Here is a 25,483-nt window from a genome sequence, read left to right on the forward strand (position 1 = left end):
CCAGAAGATCTTATTCAGAAACCTTGGAACTACTCTCAATATAAAAAGTCATCCCCAAGAATTAGAAAAAGGAAATTTAGAAAATACTCTTATCCCCCAAACTCCAATGAGCTGGCATGCTTCACTGATAAGTTACATCTTATTTGTCTTGATGACCATGCATGACTTCACTTAAAGCAGTTACCTTGCAAAACAAAGCCTATGTTCCCTCCTCTTGAACCTGCGGAGGCCTGTGACTGTTCTAACCAACCTGTGTTGTACGGTGAAAGTTACACTTTGTGACTTTTGAGTCTAGGTCCTAAGAGGTGATGCAGTTTCCAGCTAGTTCACTGGAACATTTGCTCTTAGGTCCTGGAGCCACTGCATAAAAGCTCACTGCTCTGAGACCACTGTGCCCTAGAGCTCATATGCAGGTTCTTACATGTAAAGTCTCAACTGAACCTGTCTGTCTTTCAGTTACTCCAGCCTAGGTGCCAGACACAAGAGCAAAGAAGTCATCTCACAAGTAGACCTTTCAATCTCCAGATATTTGAGTCACCACCTGAAGACCACAGGCTAAAGTTGGCCCATACCATCTTATGAGAGAGGATAATTTTCAGAAATCTTGTGAGCTTGTGGTTAAACACAGTTAGTTAAAGCTTAAATTATGTAAGCTTATGACTCAATGGACATGAGTCTGAGCAAACTCCGGGAGATAGTGAAGGACAGGAAGGCCCGGCGTGCTGCAGCTCATGGGGTCGCAAAGACTCAGGCATGACTTAGAGACTGAACAACAAATAATAAAATATTTTTTAAAAAACAGTAAACACTCAAAATATATCATTTCCTAATTATCTTACTATATTTTACTATTACCAATGTCCACGGGGTTGTTTACTTCAATTGTATTTGAATAATAGAAATACTATATAATGGTTCACTACTGTGCATTTTTTCCCAAATCTGCATTCAGTGACAGCATGTTGGTAGTTTGAAATCAGCAACAGTGAGAGTATGTCCACCGTGGAAAATGACTAACACTATATATAAGCATTTTTTGCTTTTTCAGATAAAAAAATAAATCATTTACCAGTCACTGCCTGTGTGCTCAATCGTGTCCAACTCTTTACAATCCCATGGGCTGTAGCCTGCCAGGCTTCTCTATCCACGGGGTTTCCTAGGTAAGAATACTGGAGTGGGTTGCCATTTCCTTCTCCAGGGCATCTTTCTGACTCAGGGATTGAAACTGTGTCTCCTGCATCTCTTGCATCAGCTGGCGGATTCTTTACCACTGAGCCACCTGGGAAGCCCACTAGACCTCAAGTCATCCCGTCTGAGAGCCCAAAACTTACGGAGCAGAAAAGCGCTGTCATACCCATGCCCTTTCTGAATCTCTGACCCATAGAACTACGAGTGTAGTAAAATATGGCTTGTGGCATTACATTTTAGGGTGGTCTATTATGAAGCAGTTTGAATCCCAGCCTGGCCACCGCCCCCGGGTGGACCTTCAAATCTTCCCAAGCAGCCTCAGTTTCCCCATCTGCCATATGGGGCTAACTACAGTGCACAAAACCTCTCGTGCTCTTGCAAGGGCTGATAGGTATGCATCAGCTCTTAGCACGGTAGCTGACGTTCAATAAAGCAGGATGGCTCTTGCTGAAGATGTCAGGGAGTTGGCCAGCCAGTCCAATAATCAGTTGAGGCATCAGGGAGATGGCTGCTATTCCAGAAGGCCATATAACAGCTTGGGTTTGAATGTCAGCTGTGTCCCTTACTTGCTGTGTAAACCTCCATGCCTCAGCCTCCTCCCCTGGAACACGGGCTAGTAAGAGTAGGGCATATTAAAAAGTAGAGACATTACTTTGCCAACAAAGGTCCATCTAGTCAAGGCTATGGTTTTTCCAGTGGTCATGTATGGACGTGAGAGTTGGACTATAAAGAAAGCTGAGCACTGAAGAATTGATGCTTTTGAACTGTGGTGTTGGAGAAGACTGTTGAGAGTCCCTTTTACTGCAACGAGGTCCAACCAGTCCAACCTAAAGGAGATTATTGGTAGGACTGATGTCAAAGCTGAAACTCCAATACTTTGGCCACCTGATGCGAAGAGCTGATTCATTTGAAAAGACTCTGATGTTGGGAAAGATTGAGGGCAGGAGGAGAAGGGGACGACAGAGGATGAGATAGTTGGATGGCCTCACCGGCTCAATGGACATGAGTTTGGGTGAACTCCGGGAGCTGGTAATGGATAGGGAGGCCTGGTGTGCTGCGGTTCATGGGGTAGCCAAGAGTCGGACACAACTGAGCGACTGAACTGAACTGAACTGATGTTGATGCTGATGAATAACTAAATAGTCCATAGGTTACAAATTATTAAGATGATATTGATATTTAATGAGAGCATAACTGTACACGGAGAACCATATGCATGTAGCTGAACACAGTAACGAGAGATTATGAATCTTCTCTTTTGTGAAAAGGAGATTTTATTTTTGTCTAAGAAGTCTATTTGTATTGTTGGGTAGATACATATCAGTATTGCTGCTTTTTGGAATTTTAATACGAAAACAAGTATGATAAAATCTGGGTGGTAAGGCAGACTGACATCTCAGGTTGCCCCAAATCTTTTGACTATATCTTCCATGTTTGATAGGTCCCCACATTCTGAATGCCATCATTCCAATGGACAATCCAAGAAACACTTCTCAGGCATGTTTACCACCAGGTGGCAGACATGTGACTTAAGAGCCGGCCCCCTGCACAGGAGAGATTCTGAGGGGAGTCAGGCAAGGAAATGTGCTGGGCAAAGGGCAGCCATCTTGCTGGCACAGGTATTAGCAGAGGCTGCATGTTTCTGGGACTTGGGATGGAAGAAAAACCTACAAAGCTAAGAAATGTGGTCCTAGAAATTATGCACGTAAGCTCAGTTTAGACATTTCTCATAGGCTTAATTAAAGCCTTCTTGATTAAAATAGCAAACTGGACTGTTTTGAGCAACTGGGAACTCTTGTCCATATAATAACAAAAACAGTTGTGTTTTTAGTGATATAAACCAGACTCCTTAAGGGTTTGACAACTTAACTATTCTGAACACTCTTTGATGCCTAGAAAAATATTCTATATAATAGAGGCTTAATCCTTGTTGAACTGAAGTAGTAATGCATGTAAATTATCTATCTTGGTGAATGAGGCCAAAAAATGTTCTAATCTAGAAGGTATCTATGGCTTATAAGCTTCAAATGAAAACCAATTACAAATAAAAAATGAACTTACCTAAGATGCCACTAATAGTCTACTAATTTGTACACCTTTGCTAGAAACAAAACTTCAGTCTAATGTTTAACGAATCTTGCAGAAGGCACCCTTTAGTATACACTCAAAGGACTGGAGGGACTATATGAGTGGCCATTAATTTATGTTGGAATTCACTTTAAATGACCATAGCCTATATATATATATATACACATAAACATATCAAATCCTATATCTACAGACACATATTGACTCACTAGGAATTTTTAAACTAAATTTCTAAAACTATAAGTCTTTCTACAACATCATCTTGTGTGCAATTATCTTCAATCACAGATAGTATTTAAGTAGAAAGCTATTCTGCCCTGTAAACTAATTTGACCTCTGTAATACAGTCAAATAACACAATAGTAACGTCTGAAAATGAAAACATTCAAATCGATTGCTTTCTTAATCAGTCCACTTAGTATCCTTTACTCTCAAACATGGCTTAGATACCCTCAGGATCTTGTTTTCTTTTCACATTAAGAAAAGAGTTCCTTGGAGAAGGAAATGTCAACCCACTCCAGTATTCTTGCCTGGGAAATTTCATGAACAAAGGAATATGGTGGGCTATGATCCATAGGGTCACAAAAGGGTTGGACATGACTTAGTGACTAAACAATGTGTTTTATGCACATTTGAGTCCCACATTGAATAGCTGTAGGGAGAACATATGTTGTACCTTACTCACTCTTTTATTTGTCATATCCTATTGTAGCACTTCACAAAAAATATACATGAACCCAAACACACACATATTTTACCTGCTTTTAATTACTAGGGTCTTCCTTTTCTCAAATGGATGGTACTTTCTACTCCTCAAGGAAATAACTTTAGAGGGATTTTAACTTATACAGACAGGCATATCAAGAATGGGAAGCTTTTCTTTAGTGTCTGATTGTATTTGAACATTTATTTAATATAATTCTTTTGGCTCAAAACAAAAGTAAGGGCATAGTAAGGAATGTTTCAAACTCAGTCTTTAATTTAAACTAAGGATAATTGTCTTTTTTTAAAGTTTATGACCTGTGAAATGAAATTATAGTGTCATTATTCATGACTAACATTAAGACTAGTTCTTGAAACCCTAACTTCTCTTTCCAAGTCACACAATAGTTGCATTCTAAAACATTGTTAATAAGTCATCTTTAATATCTTCAGGTACCAGAGCAGTTGAAACAACAAACAGCAAAAATGAAACAACAACATAACTTTTCTACTCTTATATTAATAAATAATAACTATATTAATATTTCTATTTTCCTCACCCTTTCATTAATTCAAATAATTCTGCAAAAATACGGTAATTTTCAGCAGTTGATATCAATATGTTGAAATAATGGCAGGAATGCTGTTTTCTACAAATGTAACTTGCCTGGGTATGGTTAGAGAAGTTTTAGGAATAACAAATTTTGTTTCATCATTTTTTTCTACATTCTTTTTAGTGTAGAAACATTAAACAATAAAGATTTTTGAATATTTCTATAAATATCCACTACAATTTTTGAAGTTTTTATTTTTGTACAATCATGAATAACATTAAGATGACTTTATTTGGATTTTCTCAATTTAATTACTTGAGGCAGTTGGGTTTAAGATCAACTCTAGTGACTACTTTGATTTTTTCTTGTACACTTTTACTTTGGGGGTAAGGATCAAGTTTATCTGTAGTGACAAAGTGATAAATGGCCATAGCTGTTACCTGTGACATCAGAATAAATACCTAGCACATTACTTTCCACACAACTGATACAAAATAGATTACTAAACAGATTGCGACTGAATTACAAGAAATTGAACAAACTCTGCTCCTACCTAGAGATAATCCCTTAGGTCACACATTACTTGTGAGTAATAGGAATATGCTTTTAAAATATATAGCCTTTGATTAAGCCATAGAGCGGACTCTCTGAGTATGTCACTTATGAGCTGTGTGTCTTGGGGCAAGTTACTATGCTAGTTTTCTTATCAGTTAAATGGAGACAATAGGATTGCTGTAAGGATAATGTGAGTTAAACATGTAAAACATTGAGAAAGACATTTCACTTTTAATTAATATGTTACTATATTATTATCATTATTATTGTGTGATATACAAGATAAAATTTATTCATTCATCTTCCTCTGAAAATTCTATTTTCTATTTGAGAACAGATATAATTCTCTCAAATATCAGACCTTTTTAATCTATTGTTTTTGCTGATACTCAAAATTAACAACAAAACCTCCATCCACTTATGAGTTCTCTTTATGAACTGTCTTTTCTGCATTATATATTTCAATTTGTGAGCATCATTTAACCTCTCAGTGTGGAAAGAGAGAGTCACAAGTTTATCAGGACCCTAGAAATTGAGACACTCAATTCTACTCAAACTTTCCCACAATCTAATAAAAAATTCTCTTTGGGTGTGAGATTATACTACTTTGTTGCTTTCTCTCCACGACCAGCAAGTGGGTGTTTATAGCAAGAAGAAAAATACACCACATAGAAGGAAAAACTATTATATAAATCTATTTAAAAATCTTATACTTAGCAGCATTTAATAGGGCATTATGGGGGAAGAGAAAAGATTTTCTGATTTTCAGACCTGGATATTTTTGAGGTGGTGGGGGAAGTGATTATGTAACTAAGTTGTTATACATAAATCAATGGTTTGCACAAGGAAGGCTTCATAAATCTATTTTCCTTGATGTAATCAACAACCAAAATCCTCCATATCATTGCTTTTAGAAAGGTAGAAAAAATGTTTTCCAGCTTTATTCACGTTCTGTCTTACAATATTAAGTTGTCATTTTTATATTACTATCTAAGACCAAGCATACAATGAATACACAATTAACATACCTTACTTTCTCAGTATTAATCTGCCAGAACTCTTAACACTTCAAATATTTTCACCTACTTCATATTGAAATTGAACTGCAGTCACGCCAAAGTGGTTTTACTTTACATTACTTTACTAGAAAAACTTCTCTCATTTATGAGTAATATGACAGTTTACACAGTCGAAATTTAGTAAATTTTTCTTCTGAACTAGAAAATAAGGTACCTCTGATGATAGAAAGTCATGTGATTAAACAAATACATGGGTTTTCAAGAGCAGAATACTGTAATTTCCATCAGGTTCATGAAATAAAAATATCATAACTGGAAGTCTCCTTCATGAAGTTCTAAAATAGAAAAGGTATGCCTCTTTTAATTAGGAGAGTCCTCTTTCAGTGATTTTCCGTTTTTAACATTTTTTTAAAAATTATTATTTTTCTGAGGTGAGGTGAGGATGAATGTCAGGCCATTTCCTCATAGTACCCAGAAGGCAAAATCATGCTCCCCTTTCAAACCTATGACCCTACCATCTTACCCACTCCCAGTCTCTGAAGCAGGACCCACCTACTCCATTGCAAAACAGCCTGGAACTCACTATTGAAATGCAACTCTTCCTTTTAAAGTCAAATAAAGCAAAGGTCGGAAGAAATACTAATATTTTTTAAGGCAACACCGTGATTTAGTCGGCAAGGCTGTAATTTAGGTTTCTTGTCTTCCTGTTCTGAGTTTTGTAGTATATTCTCTTTTACTCTAAGTAACAGACAATGAATTGGTGTCTGCTTGAAGTCTTCCTGAAGTTTTTAAAGGCTTCTATTTTTATGAATATATTAGAAATAAGACACTGAACTATGGAATTACTTCTAAGCAGAGGCAGTTTTATACTTACTCTTGTGTTATTTCTTTCAGCTTTAAGTTCAGAAATTTCTTCTTCCTTTTCTAAAAGTTGTTCCCTGCAAGCATTTAATTCTTTTGTCAGAGCAGCAAATTCCTGAAAGGAGAATAAAAAAAAATTTGAAGACATATACCAGATCTTTAAAAAATGTATTCCAGCAGAAGAAAAAAAACATCAAAATATAATCTTTTGAGTGTAAAGAATAGAAAAAAAATGGCCTAGTTGACTATACATTGCTGTTATGTATACATACATTGCTGTCATTAAATCAACCTCATTCCAATACTGAACAAATGCTAGTCCATGATATTAACATACACATATGATTATAATACACTGTTCAGATGAGAGTATAAAATATATTTCAGAATGTATCAGATATAGCATATTGAGTTTAACATTAGTATGATAACATATTGATAATATGGAATAATTTAAACTTTGCTAATTTTGTGGACAACTCTGATGATCTTACACTCTCACTCCATCCATATCACAAAGTTTAGACTGAGTGTACTACATCATAAGGAAGAAACAGCCACCATCAACACCAAGCTAAAATTCTTAAGTATACTATTTAGAGATTAAGAAGTGTACTTATTTAATAGGGTGAAGAAAGAAATACACCTGTAGCCTACAAAATAATAAATGCATTTAAGACTTGATAACATTATCTAAGATTCTCCTATTAACTTATGTATTGCTCAGTTTTTCATTCTGCAATGTAAGCTCCATGTGAACTGGGACTTCAACTGACTTCACTGCTAAAGTCCTAGTGTCTAAGACATAGTGGGTGCTCAGTTAGTATGTATTTTCAATAAATGAACACAGGTAATGTATTCTGGAGGGCTTCCCAGGTGACTCAGTGGTAAAGAATCTGCCTGCCAAGCAGGAGATGGGGGTTCAATCCCTGGATCGGGAACAGGCCCTGGAGAAGGAACTAGCAACCCAAGCCAGTATTCTTGCCTGGGAAATCCCTGGACAGAGGAGCCTGGCAGGGTACAGTCCATGGGGTCACATAAGAGTTGGACATGCCTTAGCAACTAAACTACAACAATATATTCTGGAGTAATCATTTCTCCATTACAAATGACACTATGGAGTAATTGTCAATGGCTTCCTTCCCCAAAATGGGATCAGATATTAAATAATGTGGGTATTTCTACCATTATGTAGTGTGTTTAGACACAATAAAGATGGTTTAAAAAGAAGGCAAAAACACCTATTGAACTATTCTGTTACTCCAACTTACAAATAAATATTTTTAAGTAATTTTAACAGATTCATAATATTATTAAATTCTTTACAGTGGTTCTTTAATAAAATTGATGGCTGTCAAATGTGTTAAGTATTTGGGAAAACTTGGCACTAGACTGGGAAAGCACTGTCAGAATATCAAAAAGAGAAAACAAAAATGGAGAGACAGGTTTGGTTAACCTAACCTTCACAAAGGCAAATTTAGTAAAAAGTAAATGAATATGATGATTATGCAAAACTGGGAAAGGTTTAGGGTTTATATTTTTGCCTGCTTCAAACCACTTATTTTGCTGATTCTCTGAGTGGCTTCAAACCAAGTGGATACTTCAAAAACCTCAGAACAGACTTAGAGTTTAGAATCAAGATGAAAGAGTTCATTGTTTCATTTGGCTGGCATTACAGATAAATGTTTTCTCCTCTCGTTGCTGCCTGCTTACATGTTGATATTATCTGAGTATATTATTCAAGTGGAGAATGGAAATAATAAGCAACAAGAAAACAATAAACACTTGCATAGAAAACATAATTTTCTTCATATAAAGTGCATAGTTTTGATGGAGAAAAGAAGAGAGTAACAAAAATCCTGCACTGCTTTTTAAAATTAATCCTATATTCATGAATAGGGCTTCCCAGATGGCTCTAGTGGTAAAGAACTCGCCGGCCAATACATGAGAGAGGAGACGTGAGTTGGATCCCTGGATGAGGAAGGTTCCCTGGAGGAGGGCAAGGCAACCCACACCGGTATTCTTGCCTGGAGAATCCCATGGACAGTGAAGCCTGGAGGGCTATAGTCCAGAGGGTTGCAAAGAGTCAGACATGACTGAAGGGACTTAGCATGAATACATGCATACTTATGAATATCATAAGACAAAATATTAATCAAATCTGTGAATTTAATATCATATCATTTTTTTAAGTGAAACATATAATCTGGATTATCTTTCTAGTGGTTTAACTTACTATCTGCAGAAAGAAAAAAGGTCAAAAGAAAATAATTTATAATTTTAACATTTCTTATCTCCAGATGGTAAAATTGTAAGTGAATTTTGTTTTTTGGCTTTCTGCTGTGTATTTTGCCATCAAAACTCTCTAGAATAAATATGCTTTTAGGCCTAGTGAATAAAAGAAAATGTGAATCTATAAATTCACCGAAACAATCATGTGTTCATAACCAATGACAGATATTAGTCAAGATGTTACTGGTGACAGATGACTTTGCATTTTTAATTTAGTATCATGGCACTGACTCTGAACAAGCTATTTAGTGACTCCATGTATTAAGATTAGTCTTACATTTATTAACTTTCTTGCAAACTCCAGGCACTATTTTTCATTATCTTATCTTACTCTCTCAGTAGCTAGTGAGGGAGTCTCATTTCCATTTCATGGCTGAGGAAACTGAATTACCAAGATAAAAGCTCAAGTTCACAAAGCTCATAACCCATAGTGAGGTATGTTGTGAATACAGCTCTCCAGACTGGACTTTCAGTGCTTTTCCACTATACCATTTTGGCCTGGCAGGTATGTATGGTTCAGAGTTGGAGTGCATTTATCAATCCTCTTCTTTATCTGGAGTATTACATAACCATTACTTATAATTACCTGATATGATCCTTCTTAATTAGTCCAAAGGGAGTGTGGGGATCTAGGAAGTGGCGTATTGCTTCCATGCAGGGTTACAAGTGTGAGACAAGGACATGCTGAAAATCTAGGACTGCATTAGATGCAGCTGTCTTGTATGGAGATAATCATCAAATGTTTTTACACTTTTTCTCTGACATTTCTCTATTCTGTACCAACTTCTCCATCCATACTGTCATATGAACTGAGTTTTTTAAATCAACTTTTCCTAGATAACATTAATAATAACAGCAGAGGTAATTAACATTGAGTGAGCCCTTACCATATGTCAGGTACCCTGCCAAGCAATTTATACTGATTATCTCATTAATCCTAATGAAACTCTGTAATGTGATACTAAAATCTCGCTAAACAAGCTAAATGCTTACCATACTATTCAGCAAATCTCACTCCATGGTATCTCATTCCAAAGAAATCTCACCCCAAAGAAATTGAAAACTATGTCCACACAAAAACCTGCATACACCGTTTATAGCAGCTCCATGCATAATTGCTAAGACTTGGAAGCAATCAAGATGCCTTTCAGTAGGTGAAGGGATAAATAAACAGTAGCACACTTAGATAAGGGAGTACTATCTAGTGCTAAAAAGAAATGAGCTATCAAACCAGGAAAAAACATGGAGAGACCTTCAATGTATATTAGTAAATGAAAGAAGCCAATCTGAAAAAGGCTACTATTGTATGATTCCAACCATATAACATTCTTAAAAAATAAAATTATGGGAATAGTAAAAAGATGAATGGTTGCCACAGGGGTTGCAGGTGTGGAAAGGATGAATAGATAGAGGACAGAGGAATTGTAGGAAAATGAAAAAGCATTGTGTGGTATTTGATGACCTATACATGTAATTAAACATTTGTCCAAACCTCTAAACATACAATACCCAAACTATGGACCAGCGGTAATAAAGATGTGTCAATGTAGGTTCATCAATTGTAGCAGATGTACCACTCTGATGTGGGATGTAATTAATGGTGGAGATCACACATATGTGGGGACAGAGGGTACATGGGAAACCTCTGCACCTTCCTTTAAATTGTGCTATGTATGACCCTAAACTACTCTATGAATATGAAATCTTAAAAAAAAAACAACACTGAGGCCTAGATAAGTGAATAACATTTGCAAAGTTGGACGCTTAGTCATGGTATAGCTGGGTTCTGAATTCAGACAAGCTGTTTCACACTGGATGACTACAATAGACTGCTTTTGTTTTCCTCTCCCGACCACATTCTTTCCCCTTCTAATTTGCCCTTCCTTAGTCTTTGAAAAGTTATACTTTCCTCAAGCTCACAAAACTTTTCAGAGCTTCCTACTTTTACGCACATCAAATTTAAACAGATTTTTAACTTTTAAAATCCAAACCATCCAAAACATCACCCTTTCTCAATTAATGAGCTTTCTTTTTCATTGAAAGATATAAACTACAATTTTGAGCAAAAGCCACTTCTTGCTGAACTTAGTATTTAATATGAATTACTTCATCTCTTTCCTATTTTCCAGATGAGAATACTGAAGCCTAGCATGGGTGAATAATTTGCTCAAGGTCACACAGCTAAAAATAGTTCACCTTGATTACAAAACTCTAATTTCTGCAACACTGCTTCTTTCTCACTGAAAATGGAAAATCATCAAATTTTACAATAGTAACAATTGATATAAACATATCATTCCTCTAACTCTCCATCCATACATATAACATTTATTGTGTACCTAGTCATGTGTGGATGTGAGAGCTGGACTATAAAGAAAGCTGAACGCTGAATAATTGATGCAACTGTGGTGTTGAAGACTCTTGAGAGTCCCTTGAACTGCAAGGAGATCCAACCTGTCAATTCTAAAGGAAATAGTCCTGAATATTCATGGGAAGGACTGATGCTGAAGCTGAAACTCTAATACTTTGGCCATCTGATGTGAAGAACAGACTCATTGGGAAAGAATGGAGGTGGGAGGAGAAGGGGATGACAGAGGATGAGATGGTTGAATGGCATCACTGACTCACTGGACATGAGTTTGAGTAGGCTCCGGGAGTCGGTGATGGACAGGGAAGCCTCGTGTGCTGCAGTCCATAGGGCCTCAAAGAGTTGGACACGACTGAGCGACTGAACTGAACTACACATACCAGACCCTGTGTTAGGTGCTGAACATATGGAAATAACTTAGGCATAGTTGCTGCACTTGACCTCACAGATCTTTCGGAATTCACATTTCAGGCGTATCAGGAGCTTTCATCACCGGTAAGCACTCAAAACCCATCACCAAAGTGCCACACAGGAAGTAATACCGGTTTATGTGCTTAGAGGCATTGTTGACTAACAGGTAACTCTTGCTCTCTAGTACTGTCCTCTTAGCAGGTCTGTCTTCTGCCTCTACCAAAGATTTCTCCTTCCTGTTTCTATCTCTATCTTTAGATTTTCTCATCTCTCTTATTTTCTACTTCTTTCACATACTATTTCCTTTACTGAGAATACTTTTCCCTATCCTCTCTGATTAACTGACATATTTGTAAAGTACCTGCTTGACTTGTTAATGATCTATTAAAGCTTGTTCAAGATCTAGCAATGCAGTTACTGTATTTTTCATAATAATTGAATTATGTGTTCATCTCCTCCAAATTAACAGCATGATCCTTTAAAACAATGTAGCAGAGTTTTGGACAAACTGCAGATATTCGGTAAATCCTTTTAACCATAAGTGAATGGTTCATTTCCTAAATGCTCGCTTTAATACCAAAAACATTTTTTAAAAAGGATAAATAATTAAGAGTCATTTCTTTTTTTCTGAGATTGCTAGAATTTGATCATTTATAACATGCCACCTGATGCGAAGAACTGACTCATCTGAAAAGACCCTGATGCTGGGAAAGATTGAAGGCAGGAGGAGAAGGGGACAACAGAGGATGAGATGGTTGAATGGTATCACCGACTCAATGGACATGAGTTTGAGTAGGCTCCAGGAGTCGGTGATGGACAGGGAGGCCTGGCGTGCTGCAGTCCATCAGGTCACAGAGAGTCGGATATGACTGAGCGACTGAACTGAACTGAACATGCCCAATAGTCTTTTTGCTTCGTTTCTGTTGTTTTCTCCAATATCTGAAATTATACTGTTCTATATTCCACATAGCAATGGTGTTACTGTCTGCTATATTTTATTGCATGTATATGAAGTAATACTATTGTTCCTACCAAATCACACATTCATATTTATCATTTGTTCATTGGACATGCTATTTCAGTCTTATTCATTCTCAAAATAAAAACGCATATTTAACCCATATGTTACTTCTCTAATCTAGAGTTTCTTAAAACATATTCCATAGAACAGTATTCCCAAAAGTTTTCCAGCCAAAAGAAATGGCCAAATAGATTTGAGAAATGATTTATGGTATATATTTTGCTCTTGAAAATATACTATAGATTTCAGCATATAAGAGATTATGACGAAACCTGGTTTTGTGGCCAAGAAATGGAAACAATCTAGATTTCTATCTATAGGAAAATGGATGAATCAAATATAGTAAATGTACATGTGTAAAAGGCAGAACAAGTTGGCTAGATCTTTATATAATAACATGTGAAGGTTTCAAAAATACAATCTTGCATGAAAAGAGGTAAGTTACAGAACATAATGTATAACACAGAGTACTGTCAGAAGCTAAAGGCAGCAAAGGACAAATTTTAGATGAAAACTTCGTTTCTGCCTCCCCATCTAAAGTCAAAGGAGATTGCTTTGAATCACTGAGACAGAATTAGTAGGTCAGTTGCCAATCACAAACCATATTCAACAACTTTTCAAACTAGTCATTTTGTTCCCCAAACATAGCCTGCCAAAATTCTTGCTTTTCCCAAGAACCAAAATGACTTTCCCCAGTCTGCACTTTTTTCTGGGAATTTTAAGAGCGGTCAGGACACAGAGTGCCATAGAAATCCTCCCATACAGAAGGGAGTGTCCTGTTTCTTTTTTAGCATGTATTCATGCACACACCACACACACACACACACACACACACACACACACATGCACACACATTCACATGACCACTCCCTCTACGCTAGGGGGATGACAGTGAAAGAAGCAAGTTAAAGTCCTTACTCTCAAATTGTTTATACACTTTCAGGCACTTGCTGCTGCTGCTAAGTCGCTTCAGTCGTGTCCGACTCTGTGAGACCCCATAGACGGCAGCCCACCAGGCTCCGCCATCCCTGGGATTCTCCAGGCAAGAATACTGGAGTGGGTTGCCATTTCCTTCTCCAGTGCATGAAAGGGAAAAGTAAAAGTGAAGTCGCTCAGTCGTGTCCGACTCTTAGCGACCCCCTGGACTGTAGCCTACCAGGCTCCTCCATCCATGGGATTTTCCAGGCAAGAGTACTGGAGTGGGGTGCCATTGCCTTCTCCGTTCAGGCACTTAGCACTCAAAATACTTTTATTCAGAGCAAATTATTTCTAGTTATGTCAATCCCCTCTTAATACCAATTCAGCTCATGATATAGAGTATTAGTTCCTTCAAAAAGAGAGCAAAATAAAACACATTTCTTAAAAAAATTGAAGGTATAATTTTCTTTTTTTTTTGCCTTCACTTTTTCCTACTTTCTTTTTTCTTAATCAGATTATAGTTGATTTACAATGTTGGGTTAGTTTCAGTTGTACAACAGAAGAAGGTATTGCTTCTGCTTAGAAATCAACACAAGTTATCTAATTTCTGTGCCCTCCTAATTTTACATTACAAGTTTCATAAATTGCATGAAATTTAGTTTCTCTATTGTCAATTTTTAACATGAACTTCTTGGTATTACCTCTTTTCTCTCCTGCCTACCTCATCCTTTTTTTTAAGCTATTGTTTCTTGAACACTTATTATAGGTTAGAGATATTGTTAGGATCTTTACATTTGTTATATCATTTATTCATCATGACAGCTTTATTCTTTCTGGATGAGAAAACCTGAATGAAAGAGACTAAATAACTCTAGCAAGGCTCATGCTGATACACAACAATATCTGTGATGGTATCAACATCCTCTAAGCTTGTCAGATCCCCAGAGAGAGATAATCTGTCTTTGTATCTTAACAGTGGTTTTACTGGCGCATGCTGGCAAGTGAGTTAAGGAAGGCCACCAGGACATTATGCCTGAGCTGCTAATACTTCAATTAATACCCCTTAGGGTAGTGGGGTTTTCTCAGTTTAGTGCAAAGAAACTTCTCCCATTTGGGGTCCTCCATGTGTATTTTCAAAGGAAAAGATACATCAGCAAAGTATAGATTGACTCAGATCCTGTGCCCACTTACATTCTATAGAGGGAATCTGGTCAGGTAAAAAGTGTACCGATTCAGAGCTTCCTTAGGCCAGCTTCGTCTTCTCTTCTCCTTATGTCTCTTTCCACCTTGTAAATCACCACAGACTACAGGCTGCCAGCTTCACACAGATACAGAACATTATGCATGTTCATCTTCAAATGCATTTTTTGATAGCTAATATTAAAGATGGAAGGATGGAAAGAGATTACTGACTTCTTTGCCTCATTTCAGGATGGTATGCTTACTTGAGGAGATTTATTTGAAGAAAAAAATGATATATTTTCTCACTAACTAAATGTCCGATTTAATAGATGAGTCCTCACTTCCTAAAAGCAGGTCAGGAGAAGCTTCGTGACAGGAGGGGAATTCAGCCTTTTAATTTCATGTCATTGACACCAGGCAGCAGTCTCCAGAGTAATCTATGACAATCTATTCATCATAATTACAATTTTAACACTCTTTATCTTTCAATTCAACCTGCATTCTGTGGGCTACTTAATTAATGAACTGACAATAGCCTTATTTCTGCAACCATATATCTGAGTAAGCACTGGCTGAAAAATCATGAGTGCAAATCAGAAAGAGAAGAGAAAACATAAAGGATGAGCTAAAATGCAGCTTTCTTTCCTACACACCACCAACACCCTCCCTAACCACAGAAAGCATTTTTAAAATTTATTCTCCAAGCATCTAACATTTGTGCAATTCAAAAATAGCTCTGAGGAAAGCATATGGCATGAAAGCATGCTGACTTGACCATCTAGCATTTAAATTAGACAAATTAACCACTTCAACATGTTTCTATAATGACTTCCTTAGGCTGTGCCCCCAACTTAGTATATTTTGGTTTCTCCTCTCTTGAAAATTGAAAATTCTTCAAGCAATTCTATTTGTAATACTTGGTGGAAAGCTCTGGATTTTAACTTTACATTTATCTGGATATAATCTGTCATAAGTTTATATGTATAAAGATATACATCTTCTCCACACCTTACATCCTGGAATTAATAATGGAAGTATTACACTAGAGAGATGAAAACAAATCAGCTAAAATAATTGATATAGTCCCTAAATTTTATATCTGTACAAATCTCAGAATATTAGTTGCTATAAATTCACAAGAGTCTTTATAAATTTTGTTTGGAAATCATTTAGTTTGGAAACAAACAAAAAAACATTTATTTCCTAGGAATCCCTATCTCTTCTTCTCTACATATATTGTTTCCAATTTTGTTCTGTTATGTAATCAAATGTGGTGTTAACAACCTCTGGTCTTATAATTGCCTCCTAGACTTTCACTAGCCCAGGGAAAGCTGTCATCCAAAATTACTGTGTAAAACAGCAGCGTCTCACAGTCAGCCCTGAGCTAGACAGCTTGAAGGTAGAGTTGCCTGCATAACTAATACAATTTGACAGGCACAACTGGACTTTTAGAGTCTTCACAGAAATTGTTGACCAAGCCTGCTCAATTTAAAAAGTAAATTAGATTCAAACTTTTTGCAAATACTATTTTGTATCCCTTTGATTTTTATGTATGCCTGTTTCAATAAGCCACTGTGTTGTCTTTTTGCTAAAACTGCATAACAGAAGATTATGTTAATGTAAGAAGATTCTGTTAATAATGACCTGAGAGATGCAGGTGTGTTTAAAATCAAACATGCTTACAAATGACACATCATGGTAGATGTGGACATAGGTACTGGGTGATTGTTTTCAAAAATCTTCCAATCAAGGTAATTGTCATTATCCCAAAGTGAATGTTTGTTGAATCAGATACAGTGCTGTCAGGCTGCTTCAGGCTCTCTGACCATCGGGTGGTGTTCCCATCATGCTTCACTTACTACATTCCCACTGAAATGTGCCTATCTTATATATTGCCCCTGCTGGTTTTCCAGACTTTAATTTGTCAGAGTGTATACAGCTGCCCCAGGTATTGGGTGCTCTTTAACAGCATCATTTGTTTGACATGATTCAGCTTTGTTGCTGAATTCTCGAGAGCAGGCAATGTATATATTGGAAAAAACCAAAATGCCCTTCAATAGGGACAAAGATAAATAAACTTTTAAAAACAGAAATGGTACATCCATACAATGGAATATAATTCAGTACTAAAGAGAAAAGAACGACCAAATTATAAAAGGACATAGAGAAACCTGAAATGCACTTTCAGTTCAGTTCAGTTCAGTTCAGTTCAGTCGCTCAGTAGTTTCCGACTCTTAGTGACCCCATGAATCGCAGCAAGCCAGGCCTCCCTGTCCATCACCAACCCTCGGAGTTTACACAAATCCATGTCCATCGAGTCAGTGATGCCATCCAACCATCTCATCCTCTGTCGACCCCTTCTCCTCCTGTCCCCAGTCCTTCCCAGCATTAGGCTCTTTTCAAATGAGTCAACTCTTCGCATGAGGTGGCCAAAGTAGTGGAGTTTCAGCTTCAACATCAGTCCTTCCAATGAACACCCAGGACTGATCTCCTTTAGGATGGACTGGGTGGATCTCCTTGCAGTCCAAGGGACTCTCAAGAGTCTTCTCCAACACCACAGTTCAAAAGCATCAATTCTGCAGCGCTCAGCTTTCTTCACCGTCCAACTCTCACATCCATACGTGACCACTGGAAAAACCATAGCCTTGACTAGACGGACCTTTGTTGGCAGAGTAATGTCTCTGCTTTTTAATATGCTATCAAGTTTGGCCATAACCTTCCTTCCAAGGAGTAAGCGTCTTTTAATTTCATGGCTGCAATCACCATCAGCAGTGATTTTGGAGCCCAGAAAAATAAAGTCTGACACTGTTTCCCCATCTATTTCCCAAGAAGTGATGGGACCAGATGCCATGATCTTGGTTTTCTGAACGTTGAGCTTTAAGCCAACTTTTTCACTCTCCTCTTTCACTTTCATCAAGAGGCTCTTTAGTTCTCCTTCACTTTCTGTCATAAGGGGGGTGTCATCTGCATATCTGAGGTTATTCATATTTCTCCCGGCAATCTTGATTCCAGCTTGTGCTTCTTCCAGCTCAGCATTTCTCATCATGTACTCTGCATATAAGTTAAATAAGCAGGGTGACAATATACAGCCTTGACGTACTCCTTTTCCTATTTGGAACCAGTCTGTTGTTCCATGTCCAGTTCTAACTGTTGCTTCCTGACCTGCATACACGTTTCTCAAGAGACAGGTCAGATGGTCTGGTATTCCCATCTCTTTCAGAATTTTCCACAGTTTATTGTGATACACACAGTCAAAGGTTTTGGCATAGTCAATAAAGCAGAAACAGATGTTTTTCTGGAACTCTCTTGCTTTTTCAATGGTCCAGCGGATGTTGGCAATTTGATCTCTGGTTCCTCTGCCTTTTCTAAAACCAGCTTGAACATCTGGAAGTTCACGGTTCACGTATTGCTGAAGCCTGGCGTGGAGAATTTTGAGCATTACTTTACTAGCGTGTGAGATGAGTGCAATTGTGCGGTAGTTTGAGCATTCTTTGGTATTGCACTTTCAGTCCAGTTCAGTTCAGTCTCTCAGTCATGTCCGACTCTTTGTAAAACCATGAACTGCAGCACGCCAGGCCTCCCTGTCCATAACTAACTCCCTAAGTCCACCCAAACCCATCTCCATTGAGTCGGTGATGCCATCCAGCCATCTCATCCTCTGTCATCCCCTTCTCCTCCTGCCCTCAGTCTTTCCCAGCATATGGGTCTTTTCCAATTAGTCAGCTCTTCACATCAGGTGACCAAAGTATTGGAGTTTCAGCTTCAACATCAGCCCCTCCAGTGAACACCCAGGACTGATCTCCTTTAGGATGGACTAGTTGGATCTCCTTGCAGTCCAAGGGACTCTCAAGAGTCTTCTCCATCACCACAGTTCAAAAGCATCAATTCTTTGGCGCTCAGCTTTCTTTATAATCTAACTCTCACATCCATACAGGACCAGTGGAAAAACCATAGCCTTGGCTAGACGGACATTTGTTGGCAAAGTAATGTCTCTGCTTTTTAATATGAAAGAAGCCATCTAAAAAGACTAAATATTGTATTATTTCAACCATGTGACATTCTGAGAAAGTTAAAACTGTGGAGACGGTCATTTTTATCATCAGTGGTTACCAGGATTTGAACTGGAGTGGACTGTGATGAATAGACAAAGCACAGAGGATTTTTAGGGCAGTGAAAATGCATTTTTATGACACTGTGATGACTAATACATGTCAATATACATTTTTTAAATCTCAGAATGTACAATATCAAAAGTAAACTATAATGTAAACTATAGACTTCTAAATGATAATGCATCAAATATCATCTGGTGGTGGCTATATTGATAATAGGGAAGCTATGCATGTTGGGGGACAGCAGTATATGGCAAGTCTATGTAATTTCCTCTCAATTTTGTTATGAATTTAACATTGCTCTAAAAAATAAAGTCTTAAGAATAAAAAAAATGAGACATTAGTAGAAATGTGAATAGCATAGGTCCTCATTATAACAGATATTCATAAGTGATATATACTTAGTAATTTTTGAGCTACATGTAGTTATTTGACAGGCAATATTTTTTTTCCAGAAGAAAATTTTCCATGTTAGGATGGGACATTTCATTAGGTGCTTCAGGAAATTAAAGAAAATGCATGTTTTTTTCCTTTATGGTAACTGAAATTACATGAATCTCATTGCTAATTAACTTTTTGAGGAAGATCCTGATATCACTCCTAATAATAAATCAGGGACAGAAAGACTGTTCTCAAGAGTAACTATAAAGAAGAGAGGGTTCCACTCTATCATTAGTGAACTAGAATGATAAAAAATTATCAAAAGTAATGTGACGCAGAAAACTCAGCACATCTTTGTAAGAGAAAGAGCTTATTTTACCCCTCTGTTCCTTTGCACTTAGTAAATTATTGCTGATCAATTAATCAGGTTGTTATTATGCAACACACTGAACAACAGTCTATGTTCTCTTATTAAACTAAGCCATAATATTAACAGCTGTAAAGATAGAAACTATGAGAAAAATCACTGAACATCACAAAATTGTTCTTTAAAGTTTCTTAGAGAACATGTCTCTGACCTTATCTGCTATTATTCTCTCCGCATTTTTTTTTTTTTATTGTATCTATTGTCATTACCCTGGGGCTTACACAACTCTCAAGATATTGTCTGGTGTCAGATGTGAAATGACAGAGTAAAACATATTTGAGGAGCTTTCAATGAACCCATGTGTTGGCTTTGATAAGATCCTATTTCAAAGGAGTGTGGCTGCTATAAGTCTGGCCAGAATCCAGGGTTATAACGTAAAACCTTTTATAGATTTTCTGACCCAAGAGATTAGGATGAATGATGTTTAATAAAGAGCTCTCATCGTTGGGCTTGGTCTCTAAGCTTGAATAACTTCTCTGACTCCTACCTCCTGCCCTCTGCCTAGTGTTACAAATTAGAATGAGAAAGACAAACTCAATGGCCTAGAATCAAGATTAAAGTTACCCACTTCATAAATCCTTTCCCTTTAACCTCCTCCAGCTCCCAGTGTACTTTTAGTCAACTAGAAAAAGCCCTTGGGCCTGATCTTATTGTATCAGATGTATGGAAGTAGAGAAAGAGAGATCACCAGAGAGAAATCCTCACAGGGGAAATAAGGCTTCTAGTTCCATAACCCAGTTAATGATCTTGTCCTTGATTTAGACTCATCTTTATGGAAAGGGGGAAAGAATCTTTCATCTCCACCTATGTCCAAAAGATATCTGCTTATTTGGTGCTTGAAAAATTTGGAAGCTTATTAAAACTCAACATTCTGGATATATTAGTAAAATCACCTGGCCCAGCAAGCACTGTAGCTAAAGCATGTCAGGCTTAGTCACTGCCAGCCAAAAACCCTGTTGGCAGGAAAAGCCAATTTTCAACAGCTCTGACAGTGTAAAGCAGGAGGCATGTTTGACAAGATGCTGCGTATTAATTTAAAAGGCTTTAGCATCTGGTTAGGTAACACCTGCTGTGGCAAGCACCCCCAGGCACATAAAATAGCATTCAAACTGAATATTTAAATCTCCCAACATAGCCCAACAAGGCTCTAACTCTAAATAAAACAAAACTAAATCATGTCTCTCTAGAAATCAACCAGAGTTATAATTGTATAGCCAAAAATATTTACTCTATGACATCGTTTGCACAGTGGTAAAGAATCCGCCTGCCATTGCAGGAGACGCAAGAGAGGTGGGTTTAATCCCTGGGTCAGGAAGATCCCTTGGAGTAGGAAATGGCAACCTACTCCAGCATTCTTGCCTGGAAAATTCCACGGACAGAGAAGCCTGGCAGGCCACACTCCACAGGGTCATGAAAAGGACACAAACCAATGATTGAGAACGTACACACACAAATTAAAATGCTGCAGGGTGTGTTATAGAGGTTATAATGTATATTAAAATGTACTGTCCTGTGTTGGAGAATTCTACTGTGTGCAGTATTTAGAAGAGGATCAAGGCCCAGAGAAAAACACTTTGTGTTCCATTATGTTGTACTGATAAATAACTAAAGTAGAAATTGTCACTGAAAAGGGGGAGATGATGGCACCAAATAACAAAGGAACACAGGCCATAGGACAGGAAGAGCTGGCAGGGCTCTTCTAAGTACTCTGTCTTTGAAAAGGAGTCAAAGCTCAAGGATTAGAGCCATCAGGGAGAGGGAAGACAGAAGTGGAGTTCCGGAAGTCTAGAACTGTCAAGACACACTACACGACTTAGTATCATTAAAAGTTCAATAACATGCATATGCAGAATACATCATGAGAAATGCTGGGCTGGATGAAGCACAAGCTGGAATCAAGATCGCCAGGAGAAATGTAAATAATCTCAGATACGCAGATGACACCATCCTTAGGGCAAAAAGTGAAGAACTAAAGAGCCTTTTGATGAAAGTGAAAGAGGAGAGTGAAAAAGTTGGCTTAAAACTCAACATTCAGAAAACTAACATCATGGCATCTGGTCCCATCACTTCATGGCAAATAGATGGGGAAACAATGGAAACAGTGAGAGACTTTATGTTTTGGGGCTCTCAAATCACTGAAGATGGTGATTGCAGCCATGAAATTAAAAGACACTGACTCCTTGGAAGGAAAGTTATGACCAACCTAGATAGCATATTAGAAAGCAGAGACATTACTTTGCCAACAAAGTTCCGTCTAGTCAAGGCTATGGTTTTTCCAGTGGTCACGTATGGATGTGAGAGTTGGACTATAAAGAAAGCTGAGCACTGAAGAATTGATGCTTTTGAACTGTGGTGTTGGAGAAGACTCTTGAAAGTCCCTTGGACTGCAAGGAGATCCAACCAGTCCATCCTAAAGGAGATCAGTCCTGGGTGTGCATTGGTAGGACTGATGTTGAAGCTGAAACTCCAATACTTTGGCCACCTGATGCAAAGTACTGACTCATTTGAAAAGACCCTGATGTTGGGAAAGATTGAGGGCAGGAAGAGAAGGGGACAACAGAGGATGAGATGGCTGGATGGCATCACCGACTCTAAAGACATGAGTTTGAGAAAGTTCCGGGAGTTAATGATGGACAGGGAATCCTGGCATGCTGTAGTCCATGGGGTTGCAAAGAGTCAGACACAACCGAGTGACTGAACTGAATTGAATATGTTCTGATTCATGGATACCAAGAAATATTCTTAGAATAATTGAATTTTCTGTGTAGTTCCTACAGTGAAGAGATCTGTCAGCCCAGTTTGGATACCAGGTTATTTGACAATTCTTTCTTACTGTAAATGAATAAACATATTTTGAAAATTCCTTTATTAACTCCACAAAATATATTGACTGCCCAATATGTAGGGGATTCTGCAATTTTTTCAGATGTTGCAATGTGAGCAATGGTGAAAAAGATATAATAAACCAAGGTAAGTGAAGAAATTACAGTGTAATATGAGAAACACTAGAGTGGAGCTATAACCAGGGTATTCAGCATGCACAGGCATGTTTCAGCTAACCCCTGGAGTGGGTATGGGTTGGAGGGAGCATGTAACACAACATGTGAGAAATAAGTAAGAGTTAGCCAGGTAAAGTGTCTGTTGAGTAAAAATTTTTCCAGATCAAAGTAGCAGCATAAACATCTTCCCCCCGCCAAAAAAAAATCTTAAAACATTAAAATTATAACACTTTTAGAAAAAGCCACAAGGGTAAATTAGAATCTTGGATTAGGCAATGGCTTCTTTGAGATGACACTGAAAGCTCAAGCAGCACATGAAAAAATAGATAAACTGTACATTGTCTGCTGTGGCCTGAAATGTGTTCACCCAATTCACGTGTTTAAGCCCTTACCCCCAATGTGATGGTGTTTGGAGATGGGGCCTTTGGGAGATGATTCAGTTTAGATGAGGTCACGGCAGTGGGATTATTGGCCTTTGTAAGAAAACAAAGAGGCAGTAAATAGAAATTTCTCTCTTCTGCCATTTGAGGAAAAGCCAGAAAGCAGCCATATGTAAGCCAAGAAGAGGACGTGGCCATGCTGGTATCATAAACTCAGATTTTCAGTCCCCAGAACTGTGAGGAAATAAATGTTTAAGCCATCAAGTCTATGGTATTTTGTTATGGCAGTCCAAGCTGACTAATATCAAAACTAATAAATTTTGCACTTCAAATGAAATCATCCAGAAAAGGTAACCCATACAATGAAAAAACATTATTGAAAGTCATGTACCTTATTATAAGTACTTGTTTCTAGAACGTATGAATAACTGTTAAAATTCAAAAATAAAAACACAAATAGCCCAATTTAAAAATGAGCAAAGAATCTGAATAGACAGTTCTCCAAATATGTACAAATGGCCAATAAGCAAAAGTAAAGATGTTCAGCATAACGGTCAGAGAAATGCAAATGAAAACCATAATGAGATACCACTTCACATGTATTAGAGTGGACATAATCAAAAAGATAAATAATAAATGTTAGCAAAGATGTAGAGAAACTTCATACACTGCTGATGGAAGTATAAAATGGCACAGTTGCTTTGAAAACCAGTCTGGTCATATCTCAAATGGTAAAAGAGATATCATATAATCCAACAATTCCACTACCCAAGAAAATGGCAAACATACATCCACACAGAAACTTGAACATGAATGTTCACAGCAGCATTATTCATTACAGCTAAAAAATGGAAACAAACTAAATGTTCAACAAGAGAAGGACTGATGAAAAATATAGTATAGATATATAAAATGGAAATTATACAGAAATAAAAGAAACAAAAGCCCTAATACTTACTATATCATTCATGAACCTTAAAAATCCTGTGCTAAGCTAATGAAGCCAGTCACAATGGATGGTATATTTTATAATTCGATTCATATCAAATGTCCAGAATAGACAAATATATAGAAACAGGAAATTGGTGGTTGTTAATACTAGGGGGTGGGAATACCAGACTACCTGACCTGCCTCTTGAGAAACCTACAAGCAGGTCAGGAAGCAACAGTCAGAACAGGACATGGAACAACAGACTGGTTCCAAATAGGGAAAGGAATACATCAAGGCTGTATATTGTCACCCTGCTTATTTAACTTATATGCAGAGCACATCATGAGAAACGCTGGGCTGGAGGAAGCACAAGCTGGAATAAAGATCGCTGGCAGAAATATCAATAACCTCAGATATGCAGATGTCACCGCCCTTATGGCAGAAAGTGGAGAAGAACTAAAGAGGCTCTTGATGAAAGTGAAAGAGGAGAGTGAGAAAGTTTGCTTAAAGCTCAACATTCAGAAAACTAAGATCATGGAATCTGGTCCCATCACTTCATGGGAAATAGATGAGGAAACAGTGGAAACAGTGGCTGACTTTATTTTTGGGGGATCCAAAATCACTACAGATGGTGATTGCAGCCATGAAATTAAAAGACGCTTACTCCTTGGAAGGAAAGTTATGACCAACCTTGGCAGCATATTAAAAAGCAGAGACATTACTTTGCCAACAAAGATCCATCTAGTCAAGGCTATGGTTTTTCCAGTGGTCATGTATGGATGTGAGAGTTGGACTATAAAGAAAGCTGAGCACTGAAGAATTGATGCTTTTAAACTGTGGTGTTGGAGAAGACTCTTGAGAGTCCCTTGGACTGAGATGAGATGGTTGGATGGCATCACCGACTTAGTGGACATGGGTTTGGGTAGACTCCAGCAGTTGGTGATGGACAGGGAGGCCTGGTGTGCTGCAGTCCACTGGGTCACAAAGAGTCAGACACTACTGAGTGACTGAAGTGAACTAAACTAAATACTAGGAGAGATGGAAAAGTTGGAGGAGGTGATATTTTGGGGTTATAAACTGTTCTAAAATTGATT

At 37.6% G+C, this 25,483-nt stretch overlaps 1 protein-coding gene across 1 annotated transcript in view; it reads right to left on the reverse strand.

Moving 5' to 3' along the window:
* The window catches only part of PPFIA2 (PPFI scaffold protein A2), a 509,952-nt gene that overhangs the window by 189,947 nt on the left and 294,522 nt on the right, over window positions 1-25,483 (reverse strand). Inside the window, exon 6 of the mRNA XM_081594854.1 lies at window positions 6,981-7,082. Within this exon, the coding sequence (XP_081450980.1) occupies window positions 6,981-7,082 (102 nt within the window). The remainder of the gene's footprint in view (window positions 1-6,980; window positions 7,083-25,483) is intronic.

Source organism: Giraffa tippelskirchi, chromosome 4 (assembly GCF_054371585.1).
Source record: "Giraffa tippelskirchi isolate mGirTip1 chromosome 4, T2T-mGirTip1v1.2.pri, whole genome shotgun sequence".
NCBI lineage: Eukaryota > Metazoa > Chordata > Mammalia > Artiodactyla > Giraffidae > Giraffa > Giraffa tippelskirchi.